Genomic DNA, 25,513 nt, shown 5'->3' with positions numbered 1-25,513 from the left:
ATAAAAAGGGGAACTTCGAAAAACCAGACTGACGCCTTCAAACTGTATGCGCAAGGCGCACACAGTGGCGTTAAACAAGCCTCTCAGTTCAAGAATTACTACCAGCCTTCTAAGAAACAAAAAGATAGTGAGTTGGTATTTGTAGGAGTTGCAGGGCTGGCCGGAGGCGTGGCTTTGGCGTATCTAATATAATGATCGTCTTTTTTGGAAAGCGACAAGAATGACTTTAGCACGTATTTGAATCCTCCCATCAAAGCCTGTAAGGTTCGGTTGGTTAGTTTGTTCTTTGTACAATTCTTGGTATAATTTAATTAATGGCTTTGTCGTCGGAACTTCCGGCACCAAACCAAAAATACCAGATTCCCATTACACCCCCATAACACTGGCTAAGGAGCTAGCAAAGCATGGATATACTCTTACCACAGGATTACCCCATGAAATGAAATTCAAGAAAAATAGTGGAAGCGCTAATCTAAAGGACAGTTCATTGGTAGAACTCCTGGGTCTTACTAGTACCACGATAAATAGCGGCAGTACATATGATGTGAAATGGAAAGTCGCATCCTCTTACGAAGTCTATTGCGACTTGGTCCATAGTTACAACAATGGAGAAAAGTCTTCTCTTATGTCCAAGTTTCTGCCCCAAGGTAATCCATTTGACCCAGTAGAATACACTCCCATTTCTTTGAGCTATGACTTATCTAATTTGGTAGAAAACATAAACATCACCATTAAAGTGGACGGAAAGACGGCGGATTTTAACGGACGTAAGATCAATCTTGTTTTGGAATTCATATAATGGGCCGCGTAGAGGACAAACTTAAAAGGATTTACTATGGGCCGGAAGGCTATTGGAGAGGAGCGTCAGCTATCAAGAAACTCGCGACCGCGGCCAGGGTATCAGACGAAACGGCTAAGAACTGGTTGAAAACAACCAAACCCTCTGGCAGGTTTATCTTCCCGTGCCCAAGTACATTCCCAGGCCCAGCTTCACCGTAAATACCCCCAATGAAGTTCATCAAGCGGATTTGCTTTTCTTACCGCACGATAAGGTGAGAAAGAAGACCTATAGGTACGCTTTGACCGTAGTCGATATCGCAAGCAGATACAAGGACGCCGAACCTATAACCAGCAAGGATTCTGGGGAAGTCGCAGAAGCCCTAGGTAGGATTTATAAGCGCGTCTTGAAATGGCCTAAGCTGCTGCAAGTGGATGCGGGGACAGAGTTCATGGGCGTGGTTACCAAGACCCTGAAAGACCACGACACTAAGATTAGAAGAGCTAAAGCAGAGTACCACAGGGGTCAAAGCATTGTCGAAAGATTCAATAAGACCCTGGCCGAGCGTCTCTTTGGATACCAGTATTGGAAAGAGCTGGAAGATCCCTCCAAACGCAACAGGGAATGGACTCAGAGGCTCCCCCAGGTCGTCGCGGCTTTTGAACAACGAGGCGGCCAGGGCTACGGGAATAAAACCCAAGGATGCCATAAAAAAGAAGCACGTGGAACACAAGTCCTACGTCAGAAGTTCGAGGGCGGTCTTCCCCCAGGAGAAGAGATTAGGAAACGTCACGGTTCGATATCTCTATGAGCCGGGTGAATTAGAAGGAGGATCCAAAAGAGCTACGGATCCTAATTGGTCTTTGGAAACTTATCAGATCCGAAGCGTAATAGCTAAGAAGGGTCAGCCCATCTTGTATTATCTTCACGATGGCCCCACACGTGGGTTCGTCATGGAAGAACTGCTTATCGTGTGATGTCCGAATGCTATCGTATGCACTCCGTCATCACACATCCATCGCTTACCGTCAAATGCAGACAGTGACACCTTCTCCTGCGTGACGTTATGTATCTGATGACCATAGCTGCGCAGGCTGTTCATCTTATGCCGCTGTTCCTTGCGTGTTCGTAATACGTTGAGGTAGGACTCGTGCGTAATGTCCTTCTTAACCACGTACTTTTTTACGCCTTTAGCTTTCTTTTCTACGCCGTCTAACTTTAGCACGCTGTACATCTTTGGTTTCAGACCCACGTACTCTACTATGGGTTTTCCTAACATTTCGTCTTTCATCTTCCCAATTACCTTCTTATTCTTCGCAGAGTAAAGGAAGTGCTCCTTCGGGTAACCGCTGGTGTCGTACTCGTCTATGTCGGGGAGGCAGTCTTTGTAAACGTCTTCCGTTTGCACTTCTAGAATTAGGGAGTCGGTGTCTGTGTACAGGAGGCGACAGCGGTCTCCGTACTTTGGCTTAAGCTTATCGTAGTAGAACTCGTACATAAGCAGCTTCGATAGATCCAGCACCGTAAAGCCTGTGTAAACGGGCTTGTTTAGTAAGAGGTTTGCCCTTTTCATGTGAATCACGTAGAAGTTCAGCATTTCTACGTATCTAACGAAGCCTGGCTGTGACACGTATGCTTCTGCTTCCTCTTTGGTGCTGACTATTTTTACGCTTACGCGCTTGCGGATGTTCTCCATTGTCTTTCCGAACACGCTGTTGTTCATCAGTTTGAAGAGGTTTTTCTCGAAGTCATTTTTCGCTGCGGTACGCTTTTGCGTGTTAAAGTCAATGTAGGGGCGCATCCAGGGTTCCTGTGTGAATTTTAGGACTCTGTGGATCTTCTCTACGCGCATTCCGTGGCGCACATAGAACTGCAGGTTGCGGTAATGTACCACATACTTCTTCTTATCCATCAGGTTCATCGTTAGTTTCCTGTACGGTTTGTAACCAGGGCACATTTGCTTTTGCAGCGGACTTAGCTGCTTAAATGGTATCTCTATCGCTTCTGGTGCTAAGGGGAACTCATTGTGTTCGTCGTGCAGGCGCTCTGGGTACTCCAGATCCACTTCTAAGACGTAACCCTTGTCTTCCTCCTTTCCTACCTGCATGTAGAAGTCTATCGGCTTCACTGGATCCCATTCGAAGTCTCTCACAGGTAGGTACTGTGACATTGCCCAACCATAAAGGTTATTCGCATCCAGGTAGTAAATGTATGTGGTTGGTTTCTCTGGGTCGTGCTCTACTAAGGGGTTGTTTGCGCGGGCGTAACGTCGGCTGGGCCCGCATACGCCGCCACGAATACCGTCTTCCATAAACCGATACATGTCGTACTCCGTTAGGAGATCCAACTGCGCATTTGTCTTCTTTAACAAAGCACTCCAGCTGAGCCCAGGAGCCGTGTAGAAATTAGCGGGATCCAATCCGTAATATTCCATAGCCATCTTTCTGAAGCTTTGGAAAACATCTGCAAGCAGCACTACGTCTGAACGTAGGTAGATGTCGTGGTAGTCCCCCATGTTCTCACAGGAGTACTTTTCCCACACGTCTAACGCATGCTGGTACTCCTCATCCTTTATGCCGGACTCGTTTAGGGTGCTGTAGAAGCGATCTTTGGGTGGTAGGGACTCTTTGAATCGATCCCAGGAATCCATGTATTCGTATGGGTAGACTCCTTTCCTTTCCGCGCCATATTGACTGGAAATGGGAAAGTTGGTGTTATACTTTACGAGGTTTGCTAAGGAGTCCGCCATAAACTGCTGCGAATCTAAGAACTTTAGCTTACCCACAGTTACGGACATGTAGCGCTCTTTGTTGTTGGGTATGCATTTGACGTCGGAGCCGTCTGTTCCTTGTAGTAGCAAATGGGAGTCGTAACCGCGGAGGTTGTGAAAGAACACCGGAATCTCCATGTCTGGATTTACTTTGAAGTTTATATTGCATTTCCAATGAGCCGCTCCTCTGTATTTACCCGTGATGTGGCAGTGATCCCTAACCTTATCCACATAGAAATCCTCAACAAATGCTTTGTGGCAGTGAATGCAATGTGTGGAGGGCTTTCCCGGCTTCTCACCCTTCTTAGCATACTTCCCGCATTTAAAATGAGCTTCTCCTAAATACTTTCCATCTTCATCCCACGCTTTCTTGGCTCGTCTTCCAAACTGAAGAAGCGTATGTTGGCAAATGTGGCATTTTTTTGCCTTGTTAAAAGCCTCCTGGTTCTCTTTGGTAAATTCCATCTTCTTTGGACATCTTAATTGTTCTCTAATCTCCCCCTCCTCTTCTCGCAATGCTTCTAGAAACTCATTAGCTGCGTTCTTACCTCGGTAAATCACAGGAGGGTTTGCTTTACCGTCTGATCTGACTACTATGTAACCAAAGGAGCAGATCTCGTGTAATCCTACCTTATTCGTGGCGCCACGTTTCTGCTCTTCCTTAGTTATCAACGCTTCGAAGTCTGCATATATCACGTAAGGCACTTGCATCTGCTTTTGATGGTCTGCGTATGAAAGCTCTTTGTTGGTGGGCATCTGGATCCGTTGCGCCACTTCTTCGACTCCGCGGCAGATCTCATCGTGTTTCTTTAGGGTATTTAAGGATGTAAATGACAGCAAGCAGCAGTCACAGAAGTACTTTTTGCCTTTGTGCTTAGTATGTCTGTAGAATAGTCTGCTAATGTGTTTAACCCATGAGTAGTGTCCGCCGTGGTAGAATAAATGTACGCGCTCTCCTTTACTTTTTGACAGAACTAACGGTACTATCGTCTGCTCTCTGACTCCGTAAACGTTAATTGCTAGATCGTTTATTTCCTCAAATATGGGGATGTCTATCAACTGCATGGGAAATTCCACACCATCCCACTCTAAATCATCTGTGGGATACTTACTTGTCCTACAGGGATCCTTCTCTGCTGGATACAGTGCAGACCTGATTGCCCACATAAAGCATCGATTGTCTTCATTCTTCACGTTTACAATAGCCTTCTTCCTTTCTACCCACGTTGGTAGCGGTACGTAACTCCCCCCTCGTATGGGTACGTACCTGGCTATACTTATCTCTATTCCTTCAACCTCCTCTACTGTCCAACCCGATCCTTCTTTCGTGTAGTTAGACAGCGACTCCATTATCGCTTCTAAGGCTTCACTGAGTGACCTATCCAGATTCGTGGATTCTAATATCACTAACGACTTTGATCGCAACATTGCTGTCGTCATTACCTCGTCTTTTGACAAACTTACTTCTACCATTATGCTCGCTTTCAGGGCTCCTAATTCTTCTATACCTTTTCGGAGAGTCCTTTTAACCTTCCTTTCTGACTGACGCCAAAACTGTCTAACGTCAATCTCACCGTTACCGGGTATTGGCACCGTGCTGAAGTTGCTTTGGGATTCCATCTATATAATAGGAAATATTTTATACCTAATACCAAGCACTTTTTAGGTCGTCGTAGTCGTACTCACAGTCCTGACAATGCCAAAACAATTTAACCTTAGTCTCAAACTTCTTACCACATTCACAATCATAACTGCTCATACACTTCGTCTTCATTTTCAAATGCTTTTTCAAATCCGCTTCTTTCTTAAAAGTTCTCTTACATTCTTCGCACTCCATATATAGACTAACATATTTGCGCTGTTGCCCCCAACCACACTTGGAGTGGGGATTGTCCGTAGGTGGATTTTTGACACGGGTCTTGCCCGTGTTGAGATTGCGCTGGAACCCCCATTCCCTATACTACTTGCGTAATGTCCTTCTTAACCACGTACTTTTTTACGCCTTTAGCTTTCTTTTCTACGCCGTCTAACTTTAGCACGCTGTACATCTTTGGTTTCAGACCCACGTACTCTACTATGGGTTTTCCTAACATTTCGTCTTTCATCTTCCCAATTACCTTCTTATTCTTCGCAGAGTAAAGGAAGTGCTCCTTCGGGTAACCGCTGGTGTCGTACTCGTCTATGTCGGGGAGGCAGTCTTTGTAAACGTCTTCCGTTTGCACTTCTAGAATTAGGGAGTCGGTGTCTGTGTACAGGAGGCGACAGCGGTCTCCGTACTTTGGCTTAAGCTTATCGTAGTAGAACTCATACATAAGCAGCTTCGATAGATCCAGCACCGTAAAGCCTGTGTAAACGGGCTTGTTTAGTAAGAGGTTTGCCCTTTTCATGTGAATCACGTAGAAGTTCAGCATTTCTACGTATCTAACGAAGCCTGGCTGTGACACGTATGCTTCTGCTTCCTCTTTGGTGCTGACTATTTTTACGCTTACGCGCTTGCGGATGTTCTCCATTGTCTTTCCGAACACGCTGTTGTTCATCAGTTTGAAGAGGTTTTTCTCGAAGTCATTTTTCGCTGCGGTACGCTTTTGCGTGTTAAAGTCAATGTAGGGGCGCATCCAGGGTTCCTGCGTGAATTTTAGGACTCTGTGGATCTTCTCTACGCGCATTCCGTGTCGCACGTAGAACTGCAGGTTGCGGTAATGTACCACATACTTCTTCTTATCCATCAGGTTCATAGTTAGTTTCCTGTACGGTTTGTAACCAGGGCACATTTGCTTTTGCAGCGGACTTAGCTGCTTAAATGGTATCTCTATCGCTTCTGGTGCTAAGGGGAACTCATTGTGTTCGTCGTGCAGGCGCTCTGGGTACTCCAGATCCACTTCTAAAACGTAACCCTTGTCTTCCTCCTTTCCTACCTGCATGTAGAAGTCTATCGGCTTCACTGGATCCCATTCGAAGTCTCTCACAGGTAGGTACTGTGACATTGCCCAACCATAAAGGTTATTCGCATCCAGGTAGTAAATGTATGTGGTTGGTTTCTCTGGGTCGTGCTCTACTAAGGGGTTGTTTGCGCGGGCGTAACGTCGGCTGGGCCCGCATACGCCGCCACGAATACCGTCTTCCATAAACCGATACATGTCGTACTCCGTTAGGAGATCCAACTGCGCATTTGTCTTCTTTAACAAAGCACTCCAGCTGAGCCCAGGAGCCGTGTAGAAATTAGCGGGATCCAATCCGTAATATTCCATAGCCATCTTTCTGAAGCTTTGGAAAACATCTGCAAGCAGCACTACGTCTGAACGTAGGTAGATGTCGTGGTAGTCCCCCATGTTCTCACAGGAGTACTTTTCCCACACGTCTAACGCATGCTGGTACTCCTCATCCTTTATGCCGGACTCGTTTAGGGTGCTGTAGAAGCGATCTTTGGGTGGTAGGGACTCTTTGAATCGATCCCAGGAATCCATGTATTCGTATGGGTAGACTCCTTTCCTTTCCGCGCCATATTGACTGGAAATGGGAAAGTTGGTGTTATACTTTACGAGGTTTGCTAAGGAGTCCGCCATAAACTGCTGCGAATCTAAGAACTTTAGCTTACCCACAGTTACGGACATGTAGCGCTCTTTGTTGTTGGGTATGCATTTGACGTCGGAGCCGTCTGTTCCTTGTAGTAGCAAATGGGAGTCGTAACCGCGGAGGTTGTGAAAGAACACCGGAATCTCCATGTCTGGATTTACTTTGAAGTTTATATTGCATTTCCAGTGAGCCGCTCCTCTGTATTTACCCGTGATGTGGCAGTGATCCCTAACCTTATCCACATAGAAATCCTCAACAAATGCTTTGTGGCAGTGAATGCAGTGCGTGGAGGGCTTTCCCGGCTTCTCACCTTTCTTAGCATACTTCCCGCATTTAAAATGAGCTTTTCCTAGATACTTTCCATCTTCATCCCACGCTTTCTTGGCTCGTCTTCCAAACTGAAGAAGCGTATGTTGACAAATGTGGCATTTTTTTGCCTTGTTAAAAGCCTCCTGGTTCTCTTTGGTAAATTCCATCTTCTTTGGACGTCTTAATTGTTCTCTAATCTCCCCCTCCTCTTCTCGCAATGCTTCTAGAAACTCATTAGCTGCGTTCTTACCTCGGTAAATCACAGGAGGGTTTGCTTTACCGTCTGATCTGACTACTATGTAACCCAAGGAGCAGATCTCGTGTAATCCTACCTTATTCGTGGCACCACGTTTCTGCTCTTCCTTAGTTATCAACGCTTCGAAGTCTGCATATATCACGTAAGGCACTTGCATCTGCTTTTGATGGTCTGCGTATGAAAGCTCTTTGTTGGTGGGTATCTGGATCCGTTGCGCCACTTCTTCGACTCCGCGGCAGATCTCATCGTGTTTCTTTAGGGCATTTAAGGATGTAAATGACAGCAAGCAGCAGTCACAGAAGTACTTTTTGCCTTTGTGCTTAGTATGTCTGTAGAATAGTCTGCTAATGTGTTTAACCCATGAGTAGTGTCCGCCGTGGTAGAATAAATGTACGCGCTCTCCTTTACTTTTTGACAGAACTAACGGTACTATCGTCTGCTCTCTGACTCCGTAAACGTTAATTGCTAGATCGTTTATTTCCTCAAATATGGGGATGTCTATCAACTGCATGGGAAATTCCACACCATCCCACTCTAAATCATCTGTGGGATACTTACTTGTCCTACAGGGATCCTTCTCTGCTGGATACAGTGCAGACCTGATTGCCCACATAAAGCATCGATTGTCTTCATTCTTCACGTTTACAATAGCCTTCTTCCTTTCTACCCACGTTGGTAGCGGTACGTAACTCCCCCCTCGTATGGGTACGTACCTGGCTATACTTATCTCTATTCCTTCAACCTCCTCTACTGTCCAACCCGATCCTTCTTTCGTGTAGTTAGACAGCGACTCCATTATTGCTTCTAAGGCTTCACTGAGTGACCTATCCAGATTCGTGGATTCTAATATCACTAACGACTTTGATCGCAACATTGCTGTCGTCATTACCTCGTCTTTTGACAAACTTACTTCTACCATTATGCTCGCTTTCAGGGCTCCTAATTCTTCTATACCTTTTCGGAGAGTCCTTTTAACCTTCCTTTCTGACTGACGCCAAAACTGTCTAACGTCAATCTCACCGTTACCGGGTATTGACACCGTGCTGAAGTTGCTTTGGGATTCCATCTATATAATAGGAAATATTTTATACCTAATACCAAGCACTTTTTAGGTCGTCGTAGTCGTACTCACAGTCCTGACAATGCCAAAACAATTTAACCTTAGTCTCAAACTTCTTACCACATCCACAATCATAACTGCTCATACACTTCGTCTTCATTTTCAAATGCTTTTTCAAATCCGCTTCTTTCTTAAAAGTTCTCTTACATTCTTCGCACTCCATATATAGACTAACATATTTAAGTGCGCTGTTGCCCTCAACCACACTTGGAGTGGGGGTCGTCCGTAAATGGATTTTTGACGCGGGTCTTACCCCGTGTTGAGATTGCGCTGGAACCCCCATTCCCTATACTACTCTCCACTCTCCCACAACTTTTAAATTTGTGTGATATCCAAGGAATGAGCTGCATTCGGTCTGTTGCCTTTGCTTTTAGCTTTGAGGTCTTTTTTCTTGATGCTAGTTTTTCTTGAGATCTTCATCTTCGCCTATATCAAACTTTTCTCCTGTTTTTCTTTCTAGAAAATATCGCCTCAAACCATTCTTATAGGTTTGTAGTGTAGATGCCGGTTCGTATTCCTCCCCAACTCGGTCTTTCTTGGTGTCTCTTAGTTTTGTTTACATCTGACAAGTTTACATTTTTATTGTATCGTTCACGATACCATGCTTCAAAGCGGCGAATGGCCACTTCAGTCCCTCTTTTGGTATTTGTAGAAGTGCGTTTGTTTTACTTCAAATTCTTCATTTTCATCATCCTCTAGAACATACGACAATACTAGATTTTCGCTTTTTGTCGCCCATTAATTCATAAAGCTCTGAACAAAATAGCTCCCTCTTACTTAAGTGATCTTGTCAAACCTTATGTTCCCGCTCGAGTTTTTAGATCTTCCTCTTCAAATTTATTAGCCACGCGCGAAGTCTTACAAACTTAGGAGATCCTTGTGCTGCCCCTGAATTGTAGAATTCTCTCCCTCCAAGTTTAAGAGCTTGCACTTCTATTTCAATTTTTAAAAGAGAAGTAAAAACCTGGCTTTTTAAACAAGCTTTTCTTAATTAATTAAAGTCATATTATTTTAATAAAGTTTATATCAATTGATATTAGTTTATATTTGCAATTTGAATGTTTACAATATGTTGTGAAATGTTTAATATTATTGTTGAGTATGTTTATATCAGTGTTTCAAATAAATATGATATGGTATTTGATATGGTATTTGAAGGCTTTGAACCGGAAGGAGTAGTAATTTGAGATGATATTTGAAAATTTGGAAGCTCCAAGTCGTCCTCAATCCAAGTTGTTAGATCTTAATAGCCGGTAACGAGTTTTTGGTGTAGTTTTCTTTGTCCTATATCTGTTTGTATAAGTGCTCTATAGCTTTTGTTTCACTCGTTTCAGTCTAAGTATTTTCGTCATTGTTAGCCTAGTCCATTAGGAGTTTTTGTATGCTTTATATACGCCCTCTATGCTAATACTGAGTTAGTTGGTGCTCGCAGTTCGTCCCTTCGTACACAAATGTAAGTTATTCGTTTTCATTATTTCTTATCGTTTTTGCAGTTTAATGTTTCGTATTGTGTTTTTTCTTATTTGTTATATCATATTTACTAAGTTACTTATCTATTTGTAGTCTTTACCTTATGCTATGCGTACGAGTTTAGAATAAAAGAATCAAGTATGGGACATGTAGTACCTAACCCAACATATATAGAGGATATTACATAGGCGCGCGGAGATACGAAATTTATCTTCGAGTGTTGAAAAGATCTCTCACAAGTGAGCGCAGCGAACGAGTGAGAGATTTTCAACACGAGAAGATAAATTTCGTATCTCCAAGCGCCCATGTAATATTCTGTTTATTATATAATTATCAATGGAGTATGTTTTGGCTTTTTCAGGCAATTATTTCCGTGTATTTTTGAATAGTCATCGCAATGGTGTTATCTTCACACGTGAAAATAACATGTTATTTTCACGTGTGAAGATATCAATTTTTCGAAATAGAGAAAAATAGATATTTCATTGGTAATTATATAATAAAAATGTTTATTATATAATTACCAATGAAATATCTATTTTTCTCTATTTCGAAAAATTGATATCTTCACACGTGAAAATAACATGTTATTTTCACGTGTGAAAATAACACCATTGCGATGGCTATTCGAAAATACACGAAAAGAATTGCCTGAAAAAGCCAAAACATACTTTCATTGATAATTATATAATAAACAGAATATTACATGGGCGCTTGGAGATACGAAATTTATCTTCTCGTGTTGAAAATCTCTCACTCGTTCGCTGCGCTCACTTGTGAGAGATCTTTTCAACACTCGAAGATAAATTTCGTATCTCCGCGCGCCCATGTAATATCCTCTATTTATTTCATACGTACTAAGATTTATCCACGATAAAAAGCCCGCGTAAAATTCGTACCAAATATGCATTCAACCAATCAGAAAAGAGAACGACTATTTTTCACTCTCGTTGGTCCAATCAGAAGCGTGAACGATTGTGCTTCATTTTGGCATCCGAAATATCAATCAAAAGATACTCAGCGAGCGCGAGTTTGCACTTGAATGACAAACATGGCGGAGGAAATGCCGAGATTTGCACTCTTAGAAGGAACGGTAGACGACTTTATCTATGAACAAGAAAACAAAAACACACAAGCTAAGACCAACAGAGATGTAAAATTGCTTAAAGTATTTCTTCAATCCAAGAAAGAGCACAGGGAAGTTGAAAACATTCCTCCAGCTGATCTCAATGAGTTGCTTAGCGAGTTCATACTTACCGTTCGTACAGTAGAGGGAAAAAATTATGAGCCAACGTCCCTCCGAGGCATGATTGCTAGCTTTGAAAGATTTTTAAAGCGCAAAAACTACCAAGTCAGTATTATCAACGATTTGGCATTTGAAAAAACCCGTAAAACCCTGCAGTCTAAGCAAAAAGAGCTAAAGAAACGAGGCAAAGGTAATAAGCCAAATGCATCAGTGGCATTGACAGAAGATGAGATGAAAGTCCTCTATGAAAAAGGTCTCCTTGGAATTTCAAGTCCTGAGGCGCTTCTTAACTCTCTTTGGCTGAACAATACTCTTCATTTCGGACTTCGTGGGATTCAGGAACATCACAGTATGTGCTGGGGCGATGTGACTTTGAACAAAACAGCGGGTGGCGTCGAGTATCTAGAAGACAACGAAAGGCAAACGAAAACACGTACCGGCGCAAACGCAACTGATGTCAGGCCGTTTCCACCAAAAATGTTCGCCACGGATGGCAGTGAAAAAGATCCCGTCAAAGTTTACAAACTGTTTGCACAGAAAAGGCCCGGTAATACGAAAGAACGAGACAGTCCTTTTTATTTGGCCGTAAATAACGTTCAAAAGCAACAAGGTGGGTGTAAACAAACTGGGCGGGTTGATGAAAGAGATGGCAGAAAAAGCTGGCATAGAAAATCCTAAACTTAGAAATCATAGTGGAAGAAAAACTATGGTTCAAACATTAAGCGACAACGGAGTTCCACCGGCCCATATAGCACAGCTTTCCGGCCAAAAAAATCTAAAAAGTATAGAAAATTACAGTTCGCTTTCTACAAAACAACAACAATCCATGTCGAATATGCTGGCAAATATATCCAACGAAAAAGTTTTGAGCCTGCCAAACGCAACTTCCGTCCAAAATCCAATTGAAAATGCTGGATTTAGTTCCCTAGCACAGCCTCAGCAATCTAGCAGCAATACAGGTCAACAGTCAGTAGCATTATTTAGTGGAGCCGTTATCCAAGGAGGACAGTTTTCAATCACAATAAACACTCTGAATCAATCGCCAACCATACCATCCCAAGAAATCCGTCCACAGAAAAGAATTCGTGTATTATATAGCAGTTCTGATGAAGATTAAGGACGGTGCCTACTAATTGAGAATCAATTATTTTTTTAAATGACTATGTGAATTATTTTAACCTATCAAAGGGTTGTCAAATTCTGGTTAAAAAAGTAGGGGTCACCATGCATTTAAAAGAAATAATAAAGCTTAAAAATCGTTAAAAAGTGATGACGTCATGATTTTACTGGCACCAGGAAAAAAAAAAATTTCAAAAGATTTTGAGAAATTTCTAATTTAAATCGTCCTAAATGACTGACACTTTGTTTTTTTACTAAAATATTCCCAATTCTACCATTACTTTAACAGTTGGCTATAATATATATAATTTTTTAGCTTCGTGCTCCCTATTTTCGATCAGTAGGTACATAAAGATTGTGTCCATATTCTTTTCAAAACCAATTATTTTTTATAAATTTCATTTCACGAGGCTAATTTAGCATTTACTCTATCATTTAAACGAAGAAAAAATAGGGGTATCCAGGCGTTTTTAAGAGATACGAATTTTTAAAGAACATTATTAGGGATAAATCTGATGCCGAATGCGTGACAAGCGTTACACAGCACAAAAAACGGCGTGACAAACTCTGTTTTCGGCGCGTTTGCACGTCAAGCTAAACATGCTGCTTCCTGCCATGCAAGCAAAAAACACAGAGAAAAACTCGATATTTATAAGCTTTATAGTTCCAGGAAGACTATTGGGTTTGAAGTGAAGTTACTATTGACTTTTTACTTAACAGCAGAAAGGAATTTCTGAAATATTTGGTACGTAATAAGATGATTTTTTAGATTGAGAACTCCAAAATAAAAGAATTTCATGATGAAGGTGTTTAGCGACCAAAAAAAGATTTTCAAAACAATAAATACACACCTAGATATTAATAAATGGTAAATTTTCAATTTCATATGTATTTCTTGTTTGTTTTTATTCAAATTTTATAGGATTAAATCTAAACAAACGGTAAAAAGCTTTATTATTGAAAGGATTTGGTTTTTTAGAACTATGAGTCTGTCATTTGTTCACTGAAACTTGCCCAAAAAACCTTATGATTCTTTGTCGATAATACTTAAACCTTAGCAAATTATCTCTTTAACAAGCCTGGGTTATTTAAGATCGTTTTCTGTTTAACTTTTATTGAAAATAAACGTTTTGTTTCGTGCAATTCGAGTAATAAATTTTGAAATTCCTCGAATGTAGATGCGCAGTACGTGTGCGCGTGGACAATAGTAGGCACCGTCCTTAAATTGAACAAATTGATTCTACTTTGTGTCTGTTATTTTTACATCAAGATTTAAGCTAGCTTTTAGTCTGTTGTAAACAAGTTTTCACTTGAAGCTCGTATATAGACTTCATTTTCAAACTTGAGAAATTATAATTTCAAGGACACTTCATAAATAAATTAAATTTATCTATATTTATCTATTTATTTATGTATAAATATTTACTTTATTTCATTTGTTTGCTTCATTCGTTTATTCTAATTAAATTGTTAAACAGAAATTGTCGTATTTTTTGCATAATGTCAGTGTGTGTTATTGCACTCGAATGGCTTCCTGCCTGCGGCGCGGCCGTAGATGCACGTACATAAAAACCCAGAAAATCTTAGTATGTATGAAATAAAAAAATTACACCACGAAAAGTGCCTGACTGATTTTTATTCACTCGTTGCTACGCACCAAAAAAACTCACTCGTTCGCTGCGCTCACTCGTTCGTTTTTTGGTGCTGCGCAACTCGTGAATAAAAATCGTTCGTGGCACTTTTCGTGGAGTAATCTCTATTACACCTATTTCAAGTTTTCTTGGTACGTTTTTGAAAGAAATAAAAAATCCTTCTTCTGTTCAAAACTACTGCAGTGAAAAAGTGCTTGCGTGATCGATTATTGTCTTAGAAATTAATTAAAATAACTTATATAAATATTTATATTATGATATAAGATCTAAAACTTAAACTTCATTAAATAAATTAAATGATATAGGTTTCAGAGCAGAAGTTGTAGTAAAACATCCAAAATGACTCCAAGAATCCATAGGCTCGATGAACAACATAATAAACGTACAGGTGCCAGTAAAAAAACACAAATAAAACGATAAAATACAGTTAAAAAATGAACTAAAACAATTGAGCAATTCAGGTGCGTGCAACCACTCAGGTGCATCACAAAAAATTGTTCGTTATGATTTCGAATCATCGAGTGATTTCCAGCTTTGCAAAAATATAGTTTCTGGTGATGTTTGCGAAATATAAATATTTCAAAATAATCCGCTTTGTTCATTAAATTTATGTAATATGTTATGCGTTATGTATTCGTCCGATCGTTCCCCTGTACTGAAATTTACACAGGGCAGGAAACGGCAAACATACCTCACTTCAAACGTGCCTGGTAAGTCTTGAAAACAGTTTCATGGTTTGGTCAAGGTCTAATACTGAATAGCTTTAAGATGTATTCCTCGTCATAACCAAATTTAGTCAGTCATACTCACAAAGGGTTTCTTCTGTTCCATTCTTGTCGCCAGTGAACCAATAGACTGATTTAGCATCGGGACGGCGACGCCGAAGACGACGTGACGGCGCGCGGTATGGACTGGGTTCTAGGACGGCAAGACGGCGTGAGTATACGTGATTTAGCTAGCATGACGAAGACGTGACGGATACAAGAGAAAATCCAAATGGCGTCGGTTTGTTTTTGTTGTGGTTTATTCTCAAAAAAAATAAAAACACTCCTATAAAAGTCAAAGCAACTACAGTACAGTAACGTATTTAAAGTTATGGCCACAGGTGGCGGACTTCAGGTTGTCAGAGAAGCCCTTTTGCTTGCTTTCGACCAAAACATTATCGACGAGTATGAATTTGCTCTTCTCTACAATGCCAATTCCTCTAGAGAAGTATTTCCTTATTGGAAATTTGGTAGATTTGATATGGATGATTGGGATGATACTGAATGTCAAACAGAACTGCGATTTGCGAAGAAAGATTTGAATGGCCTGATTGAAGCGCTTGGATTTCCTCCAAAGTTTGTATGTTGTCAGCGAACAGTATGTAGTGATGTCGAAGCCATTTGTGTGCTTTTGAAAAGGCTTGCTTTCCCTTGTCGATACAGTGATATGGTGCCCAGATTCGGAAGAAATCCTAGCGAGTTGTGCCTTATTTTTAACACGGTTCTGGATTTCGTTTATGACAGCCATCACCATCGCCTTTCAGACTGGAATCAACCAATGTTACATGACCACAGAAATTACAAGAATATGCTGAAGCAATTCATCGACGAGGTGCTCCGTTGTCTAACTGTTTTGGGTTCGTGGATGGAACACTTCGCCAGGTTTCAAGGCCAAAGCGTAATCAAAGAGTTCTCTACAATGGCCATAAAAGAGTTCACGGCATAAAATTTCAAAGTGTGGTGACACCAAATGGGATGATTGCAAACATGTGTGGACCATACGAGGGAAGGAGACACGACAGCACGATTCTACAGGAATCCAACATGCTAACAGAGCTGAGGCGTATTGCCTGGGTAAATGGAGAACCACTTTGCCTTTATGGGGATCCAGCATACCCATTAAATGTGCATCTCCAGACTCCATATAGGGGAGCACATCTAACCAACGATATGGTGTTGTACAACAAGGCAATGAGTGAGGTCAGAGTTTCAGTGGAGTGGATGTTTGGGAACATTACCAACTATTTCAAGTTTGTAGACTTTAAAAAACAACTAAAAGTTGGTCTTAGTGCTGTTGGAAAGCTCTACCTCGTAAGTGCTTTGCTGGAGAATGCAAGAACATGTCTATATGAAAATATAGTTTCCCAGTTCTTTAATTTACCACCTCCTACCCTACAAGAGTATTTCCAGTAGTTATATATAGCAGTTGTTTTAAGTTGTAGCATTTGGTTAAGTTTCAATCTATACATTTACATTTAGATAGATCCAAATGCCACGACATGAAATAACTGTTTGCAGGTAATAGAGTATAACTTTAATACAGACTACAGTAAAAACTCCATTTGAGAACCAGTTGATAACGTCAGAATCACCAGGCTGAAATTTAACATGAAAAATGATACATTTCTTAAGTATGCTTAAAGTGGATATCAAAGATTTTTTATTATGTTCAAAATCACTTATATGTGAACAGTGTAGTAGTATGGTTGCAGTTATTTTTCTATTTCAAATTTCCTTTTTGGAGATATAAACATTTGAAATATCAATATGTAAATAAAATGAGACCATGTAAATTCAATTATCATTGATATGCTGTACACTTTAAAGCATAAAACTTTGGCAATGTGCAAAGCATGTGCTAAGGATCTAAGAATTTTTGTTTTTGGCTGGTAAATTTAAGAACCTGTTATGGACCTACTCACCTGATTTGTCACTAGATTCCAAATATTTAAGAACCATAACAACCTGACTTGGAAAAGTAGTGGAGGTTATTATATGCGGGACTTTTTACTGTATCTGCTATTACCTTATGAAAGTGTGATGTTTTATCAAAACAATTCGGTTTAATTTACACAAAGAATCGTGTTTATTTGTGGGAGGAGGATAAAACTGCAAAAACACAAAAACTGCAAAAATTGAACTCGGAAATCAGAACTGGGAAAAACAGTTAATAAAATGTTTGAAAACCAGGTACATCAGAGCTCCAAATTCTTATTGTTCTTAATCACTTCGTCCCCTTATGAGGAAACTGTGACATCTAGGGAAAATAGGGCAAATGAAATGTAACGCTTTACATGTTTTTTTTTCTCAAGGATAGTCAAATAACATTTATTATCATTCAAATTATTTTTTTAATGGAAGACACATGAATAGCATTTGTTTGACATTACAAACTTGACATTGCAATACATTTGAAAGTAAATAATTTATTTATCTTTTTTTTTGTTATTGCATTCTACTTTATTCAAAATGTCAAATATATTTATAGGTTCATAAATTCCCAAAGTTGTAAAGATATTGAATATAAATGTACCTGCACAATAAATAATTAAGAAGCCTTTTGTGCCACGTGGCATGAAGTACATACAGGTGAAAGGTAATATATAACTGTATGATATATAAATAATTATAATTATAAATATGAATATATATATATATATATAAACCCACAAACTAAAGAGAAAGGGAACTTAGGCTACAATAATATTAGTCCCTTTTTTGTGAACTTGAATGACCTAGCTGCTGTATCACAGCCAGCATCTGTTGTTGCATCATGAGAAATTGCTGCTGTTGCTGTTGTTGTTGTGCCTGCTGCTGTTGCATTTGTTGAGCCATTTGCTGTTGCATCAGCCTTGTTTGCTCCTGCTGGCTTTGTTGCTGCAATATGAGCTGCTTGGAAAGATCTTTCTGCTGCACCCGCAGAAGTTCTAGTTCTTCTTTTTTCTGTCTTGTCTCCTCTTCCTTCAATATTTTGTCTTCTATTCCCTTCTCTCTAAGCCATTCAAGTGTATCAGATGAAGACCTTCTCTTTACTTTCTCTGGTTTTGTGGCATCATCTCCAGCATCGTGATCCGCTGCAATTCTTTTCCTTGTTTGCCCAAACCTCTCCATAGCCTTATCCCTCATATCTGTAGCCTTGAGTTTGTCTTCTTCATTCAATTCCTTCTTCTTTTCACTTTCTTCCTTGCATCTCTTGTCTGTACTGTCTGCAATTTCTGCCAGTTCTTCTAATATTTCTTCGATTTCAGTTGGCTCTTGTCCTCCACCACCACTTTCTTTCTTTTCTTTTGCATTTTTCTTTTGGAGCCTTTTTGATAGGATAGTATACCGGTCTCTTACTGATCTCGCATTTATTTCAAAACCTGGCTGGGCATTTAATTCCTCGGCAACGGTTTGCCAGGTTTTGCCTCTTTCCCTGCTACCAAATTTATGTACAAAAACTCCCTCTGCTGCGATCACCCTCAACATCTTCAAGTCTTTAGTTTCACCCCAAGTCATTACTGGCCTATAAATAAAGATAGAAAAATATAAGCCAATTATAAAACAGCTCATGACGTTTTTGTTGATCATGAGATAAAAGTGTAGTGTTATAATTGTATAGTACCATTGTATATATTGCTATTATATTATACTTAGATTACTTAATATTTTATGAGCTTATACTTAATTATTTTGTTTTTATAATATAGTTTCTGTTATTATATAAACAAATTTAAATGGTATTTCTAATGATTATTTTTGCATGAGGTGTTTAAATTGTAAATAATATTAAATTTGTAGTCTTATTATGCAGTGAGCCTTACTTTTTCTTTGATTCAGCTTCCATCCTATTTCTTCGTTTTTACCTATTACAATGGGCTATTATAATGGAAAATGAGAAAAATTAGAATTACAAAGTTTATGAATGGGACTTTAATTTCATATTGCAATGATATATCATCATGCTCCTCAGGCTCATGCTATGAAAACAGTAGTAATCGAACTGAGTGGTGTGCATTTGGTCTGAAATCATAGAGCGATTGTGGAAATTGATGCATGATTGCGAAATAAAAGTGCCGTATGATTTATGCAGATTTCGACCCACGTAAGACCTGATTCTTCCAAGCATTTCTCTTAAGTATACATTTGCACAAGCCTGAAATGCGCTATTGACGATTTTAATCCAACAGGCGAAAAAAAAAATTCCGGCCACAATTTGCTCTAACAAGAAAATCGATTTTTGTGGTATAGGTACTTTAATGAAACAACCTGAGCATCAAGAGTTATTTTAAAGCACGCTCTTTTGTCTACAAACCGTATGGCTTAATACACCATGTACACTTGTAAAAAACTTACATTTTCTTGAACCAACCCCTTTACAACCAACTTAACCACTACTTGATGTAAATAACTGTCTAACATGACTACTGAATTAGTAATACTTATCTCGTAGCACACTGGAAAAGTTGATCCCCTTACATAGTATGTAAACAATCTGTCATTTGTTTGTAAATACACTGTAAATCCAATTTACAAACTAATGGTAGTTTTACATACTAATGCTTGTTTGTAAATTATTTGTAAATTATTTGTAAATTTGAAGTTGTTGTTTTCCAACAATTTGGAAATACCTTGGAAATACCAGGCAAATGTTTCCCACAGTATGGAAACAGTTTGTAAATCACTGCAAGACAGTCTGCAAATAGTTTATAAATCACTGCAAGACAGTCTGCAAATAGTTTGTTAATCACTGCACGACAGTCTGCAAATAGTTTGTAAATCAATGCGAGACAGTCTGCAAATAGTTTGTAAATCACTGCGAGACAGTCTGCAAATAGTTTGTAAATCAATGCGAGACAGCCTGCAAATAGTTTGTAAATATCAGTGAGACATTCTGTAGCATATTTTTTGCTAGTGCAAAGGTAATTTATTGCAAGCACGTGCATTACAAAACTGTTAATGTAGCTATAAAACCAGCTTTGTATTATTTTTTCTCAGAAAGTAGAGTACAAACACTAAAAGTGTGCAACACTTTGCACTATTTAGTAGTAAGTAGTGCTAATTAAACAATAAAAAACAATAGGATTAGCATAATTTAGCAGTATTTAATGGTATTTATGTTACACACTTTTAGTGCTTGTACTCTATAAATATGAAGTAATAATTATTCTAATAATTTTTTCTTATAATTATATAAAATGAAAAACCTCTGGATTTACAAAACTTATTTTTTAATATCAAATATATTTAAGTGAAATATATGAAATAAATTGTAATGTATAAGAAATATATATATATTTAAAAAAAAAAGTAATGCAGTCGTGTGTCATGTGCATAAATAATTAATAATCATGATAGCAAAATGTAGAGCTTGAATTTGTTATGTGTAATCCCAAAAACTACCCATACCCTACCATTGAGGATATTTGAGGATGTGCCAAAATAATACTCAACTTAGGACCTAACCTGTGGTGTAACATTGGAAAGCATTAAATAGAGGATATGACATGGGCTCGCGGACATACGAATTTTATCTTCGAGTGTTGAAAAGATCTGTCACGAGTGAGCGTAGCGAACAAGTGAGAGATTTTCAACACTCGAAGATAAAATTCTTATCTCCGCTAGCCCATATCATATTCTGTTTATTATATAATTATCAATGAAGTATGTTTTGGCTTTTTCAGGCAATTCTTTCCGTGTATTTTTGAATAGCCATCACAATGGTGTTATCTTCACACGTGAAAATAACATGTTATTTTCACGTGTGAAGATATCAATTTTTCGAAATAGAGAAAAATAGATATTTCATTGGTAATTTATATATAATAAAATCAATAATTGATTTATATTGAATAATTGAATAATATTTGAATAATTATTATTTACTGTTTACTTTTTTTTTTCTGTACATTTTAAATTACTATATGAAATCATGTCCTGTTCATTAATCCTAATTACTTTTTTGGATTTAAATAAATATTCCCCAAGCATTTGGCATAGCTTTTCCTTGCTATGGATTTATGGAAAGTGATGCAGTTTTTCTTGCAAGCTTCCCTTACGGTTTTGATGTTTAACAGTTTCATCTGCCTTGCTCGCAGGTAATACAGACCAACAATTGTAGCCTGTGAGTTGCTTAGCTGTTAAAAAAAAGAAGAAAAAAAGCCTTTTAATCCAGTTTCATTTTCCCCCTTTTAATCAAGTTTGTTTGCCAGAAACAAATAAACAAGCAAAATAGTAGTCCACATCAGGTTTAGTGATTGAATACATGTGTCTACATCCAATAATTATCATTGACATTACCTTGCCTTCCGTGAATAATTTTTTAAAAGATGATATAAGTCATTATATAACATCACCTTTTTCATACAACTCCAGCAAATTGCATGAATAAATAAAATAAAACAAATAAATTGCATATCAGCTTGATCTTATGAAGGTAATATTCTTGTGTTACAAATATTTCACTTGTTTGCTGCAATCACTCTTCAAATATTTTTACCACTTGAAGATAAATTTCATATCTTATTTTCAGCATGAAATTCCTTTCATGTTATAAACAAATTTTAAGCTTACCAAACCGAGTTGCAACATCTTTCTGTTGTTTTCTTTGATATTCTGCCGCCTCCTCTTTATAAATTCAGTTTCTGCCTCCTAAGATAGGATAATGATAGCATATTTAGATGGAAAGTTTTTCTAAGGTGACCACATTCATTATCAAGTTTGTACTTGTATTTGCAGATAATCATACCTCTTCATTTTCAGAATCATTAATGGACTCTTCTTCTTCTTCCATATCCTACAAAAAATACAGGGCATTTCATTTTATTTAAATACTGTGACTTGAATGTTTGAATTCCTCATTCAATCAAGTAGTATGTAGCATGTACAGCTTAGCATAAATCTTCGGATGCCACAATTTTATGTTCTTTACCTTGTCACATGCACCTTGATTTTGGCTGATTTCTCCCTCGCTTTCCTATAATAGAATGAGGATATGAATGAGTTTCCTATGCACTTATATCATTGACCACAGATCACCTTCCAAAATCAAATGACAATTCCTTGGCAATTCCCTATAGCCTTGAAAAACATTCAGAATTTCATTGACTTTTTATTAACTATGGGAACCCTGCCTTTCCCTTGACCTTAGGAACCCTGATTTTCCTTTATATATCATAAAAACCACATTGTCTTCAATTCATTTTTGTTTCAGATTTCAGATTTGTGTACTCTAGCCAACAACATTTTGAAATAGGTGTAGAATTAACATATGTAACAGTTCACTTACAAGTTCCAGGTCTTCATTTTCCATGCCCTAAATATGCAAGATAATAAAGTGCTGAGCGTAAACACAAATTTCAATCATTGTACAATAAACCGTTTTGATTACTGTGTTGCAATCACTTATCATATTCCATACATTTAATTGCCAGTCAGACAAAGCATGCAGTCAAAGCTGCAAGGTGTATTTTTTCAAAGAAGTCTACCAGCATTCAAATTTGCCTCCTTAAGTGAATGCTTTGTGCTTGACAAATTAACCCATACATGGAAATTGGTTGTCATTCTTTACATATTAAATAAATAAACAAACACACAAGCAAACAAACAAACAAATAAATAAATAAATAAATAAACAAACAACTTTATTTGAGTCTCAAACTCTTCTATCCGGGCGTGTGCCCTACTAATCAGAGAGACTAAATTCCAATTAGAATTAAAAGTTGATTTTTATGGAAGGAGAAAAACTGGAGAACCCGGAGAAAAACCTTCGAAGCACAGGAGAGAACCAACAAACAACTCTACTCACATACTACACAATATCTATAATATAAAAAAAAAACATCCAAACTAAAACATGGTGATAGAGCCTTACAAAACTTACCTTTTCAGTTTTCTTTGTGTTACAAGATTGCTCCTTGTTAGCTTTTTTTACCTGATATATAGAACCAACCAATGTTAATAAAAGCGATGCACTATCAGGCATAAAAAGCAAGCTATAGCCAATATCTTTCTATAAGTTAGTACCTTTTCTTTACTTGTATTCTCTTTCCTGGCACAAGACCTCACACTTTGCCCTGTTTCCTAGAGAAAATCAAAATCTTAAGGGGACTGACTACTTTAGATTGTTCAATTTGAGCCCACGGTAATCACGCACACGAAAACAGCTGAACAAAATAGTACAAAATTTTATTGAAGAGGGATATCAGACTACCATAATACTTCTCTTACTTTCCCTTTATATGCACTTGGTTTTCTCATGTGGGACAGCTTGTTTCCTATGAAAGCTTTGCCACGCTTTCTGTTAAGGGTCACCACTCCATGCTCTTTAATACCCGATAGCAGCCAAATACTATCTCATCACTGTTGAGAATGCTTTGGGCTAGTAGGCAATTTTCTTGTGCCTGCTTTAGAGTGGTGCCTGCAGACACTCGTAATCCCCCTTCACCTTGCCACTACAAAAAGAATAAATTTTAATTAAAATGCACCTTCTTCTGAAACTATTCCATGTACTAGTATTCAGACTTAAACAAAGGTGGAGAAATGAGTGTGTATGTGTGGAGGGAAACAGGGGAACTGTCTCTGTTGTTGGTAGAGTTGGGTTTCATGTGAGGGGAAATGTGGCAGTTTTGAAGAAATTAGGGGAAAGGCGTATTCTTAAATAATGCATGGGGGAGTGGGTGTGCAGGAGTGGTTGAGGAGGGTTTGGATTACATGAGTGTGTGCAGGTATATGTCTGTCGGTGTAGAGAGGGGAAGGCTGTGATAAAAATGGCAAGAATAATATAAAAATATATAATAATAACAATAATAATATAGGAATAGAAAAAGGTAAAAAATAAAATTTATAAATGAAATAAAAAAAGAACAATTAAATAAAAAGAAATAGATCAAGAAATGTGTGTGTCTAAGTTATCAGTACTGAGGACATGAGCAATTACACTTTAACCAAAGGTGGATATAAAGAAAGAAATTACAGAAAAAGAAATCACAGTGGGACCAGAGCTGAATCAAGAATTTCAGGCTGTAACAGCATGTTTCGCTGTGTATTTCAATACTGAGAATCCATTCTCTCTCATGCAGGTGCTTAAATTTTATTTACCTTTCCTTCTTTAAGAAATTCTTTCACTTTACCAGCAATGAAACTGGTAAAGATGTTAAGTTGTGTGTTTGCATACTGAGCATCCATGCTCACTTTCATAAGTTCAAGAAGCTTCTTCTTTGGGATTTCTGTATGCATTAGATCATCTTCTACTTGCACAGTTCCACCAGAAATTTTATGTGTTTCTTTGGTGCCAGACGTTTCTTTGGTGCATGGCCCAGGTCAGCATGGTATTCTAAGAAAAACCTGATTTCAATAAAAACTGTTTGCAATTGAAAAATTGGGAAATATATTTTATCCCCCCTCTCACAAACGCTGTTCCTGAAATTCATTTTTATTTAATAGATATTAAACAACAATGTACATTATTTTACCTGTTGAAAGATTATTGATTGCCTTTTTCAATTTCAGAACAATTGAGAGTGGCAGTTTAATTTTTTGGAAAACACTGGATGTGTCCTCAAGGTCTGTTAACAATCCCAGGTCAGAAACTGTTTCAAACTGCAAAGAAGTAGTAGTGTGATATCAAATACAACTGAACAGCAGCAATGTATATTACTTGAAAGCAACAGATCTGCAGCAGATCTGTTTTTGCCAAAACAGATGCACTGCAGCCTTGTTTTAGGTCTGCATGATCTGCTCTTAGTCTGTGCAGATGTTGGTAAGAAGGTTGTCTGCAATGATCATATTCTACAGACTACCTGCAGATCAAAAACAGATCTGTCTAACATCTGCAAAATCTGCCATAAAATATGCAAACAAATAACAGCGCGTAGCATCGTCCTGGAGATCATATCGAGAACATTAATTTTTGGGGTGATCTATACCTTTTTTATATAAACCTTAGTGGCAAAAACTTAATTTGCAAGAATTTTTTATATAATTTTCCGCTATTAAGTAAAATTATTTTCAAGATTCGTGGTTTGGACAAAAATATCTAATGAACAGATGACTGCATGGCGTTTAAGAAAGGGTTCGGCTTACACTAAATAATCAAGACTTATCAAATCTACTATTCGAGGCAACTCTTAAGTGCTCCTTTGGTTTCCATTTTATGCCTAATATTTCTAAACGCTGGTAATTCAAATACACATTCGAAAATAGATAACTACTCCAAACACGGTACATACCGTAATTAAACAAACATCAGTTGACCTTGTAATAGCGAGCTTCCAACTTTCCCGAATTGACTTATCATTTGATAAGGTATCGAAGATTTAGAAAAGACTGTTTAGATTTATTCATTAACGCGTTTAAAACGATAAGGCGTTTAAAACGTCAAATACACTCGAGGTAACTCGAACAAGAAATGTATTCTGGTCAAAGTGCATTACTCTAAGGTTGCATGTACTTATGACGTCATAGGTAAAACCGCTGT

General features: G+C 38.4%; 2 protein-coding genes and 2 pseudogenes across 2 annotated transcripts; 2 read left to right on the top strand and 2 right to left on the bottom strand.

Annotated features, from left to right (window-relative positions):
* The first annotated feature begins 11,259 nt into the window (after positions 1-11,259).
* LOC148911309 (uncharacterized protein KIAA1958-like) lies at positions 11,260-12,639 on the top strand (annotated as a pseudogene).
* A 2,519-nt stretch (positions 12,640-15,158) lies between these two features.
* LOC148911308 (uncharacterized) lies at positions 15,159-17,250 on the top strand (annotated as a pseudogene).
* A 112-nt stretch (positions 17,251-17,362) lies between these two features.
* LOC148911307 (uncharacterized) lies at positions 17,363-18,984 on the bottom strand. Its single transcript, XM_089029773.1, has 2 exons — positions 18,861-18,984; positions 17,363-18,562 (listed from the first exon to the last, which is right to left on the bottom strand). Exons 1-2 carry the CDS (start codon positions 18,881-18,883, stop codon positions 17,764-17,766), a joined length of 822 nt encoding a protein of 273 aa, XP_088885899.1. The 5' UTR covers positions 18,884-18,984; the 3' UTR covers positions 17,363-17,763.
* A 1,945-nt stretch (positions 18,985-20,929) lies between these two features.
* Positions 20,930-25,458, bottom strand: LOC116288797 (uncharacterized). The gene is made up of 11 exons (XM_089029333.1): positions 25,266-25,458; positions 24,510-24,636; positions 24,136-24,370; positions 23,266-23,489; positions 23,062-23,118; positions 22,919-22,969; positions 22,325-22,351; positions 21,968-22,012; positions 21,785-21,832; positions 21,610-21,687; positions 20,930-21,173 (listed from the first exon to the last, which is right to left on the bottom strand). Exons 4-11 carry the CDS (start codon positions 23,293-23,295, stop codon positions 20,991-20,993), a joined length of 519 nt encoding a protein of 172 aa, XP_088885459.1. The 5' UTR covers positions 23,296-23,489; positions 24,136-24,370; positions 24,510-24,636; positions 25,266-25,458; the 3' UTR covers positions 20,930-20,990.
* Between the last annotated feature and the right edge of the window lie 55 nt (positions 25,459-25,513).

This window comes from Actinia tenebrosa, unplaced genomic scaffold, assembly GCF_029948245.1.
Source record: "Actinia tenebrosa isolate PJP-AT-01 unplaced genomic scaffold, QUT_ActTen_1.0 PGA_scaffold14__42_contigs__length_11649687, whole genome shotgun sequence".
In the NCBI taxonomy this organism is placed as follows: Eukaryota; Metazoa; Cnidaria; class Anthozoa; order Actiniaria; family Actiniidae; genus Actinia; species Actinia tenebrosa.
Note: the sequence above shows the minus strand (reverse complement) of the source record. Positions and strands in the feature narration are given on the sequence as shown.

Coding starts and splice junctions, on each gene's coding strand:
- LOC148911307 (XM_089029773.1), bottom strand. CDS start 18,883: ATGGAAGCTGAATCAAAGAAAAA. Junction 18,563..18,860: donor GAAGCTGAATCAAAGAAAAA/GTAAGGCTCACT, acceptor CTTTATTTATAG/GCCAGTAATGACTTGGGGTG.
- LOC116288797 (XM_089029333.1), bottom strand. CDS start 23,295: ATGAGAAAACCAAGTGCATATAAAGGGAAA. Junction 22,013..22,324: donor AAAATGAAGACCTGGAACTT/GTAAGTGAACTG, acceptor ATTCTATTATAG/GAAAGCGAGGGAGAAATCAG. Junction 21,688..21,784: donor ATGATTCTGAAAATGAAGAG/GTATGATTATCT, acceptor ATCCTATCTTAG/GAGGCAGAAACTGAATTTAT.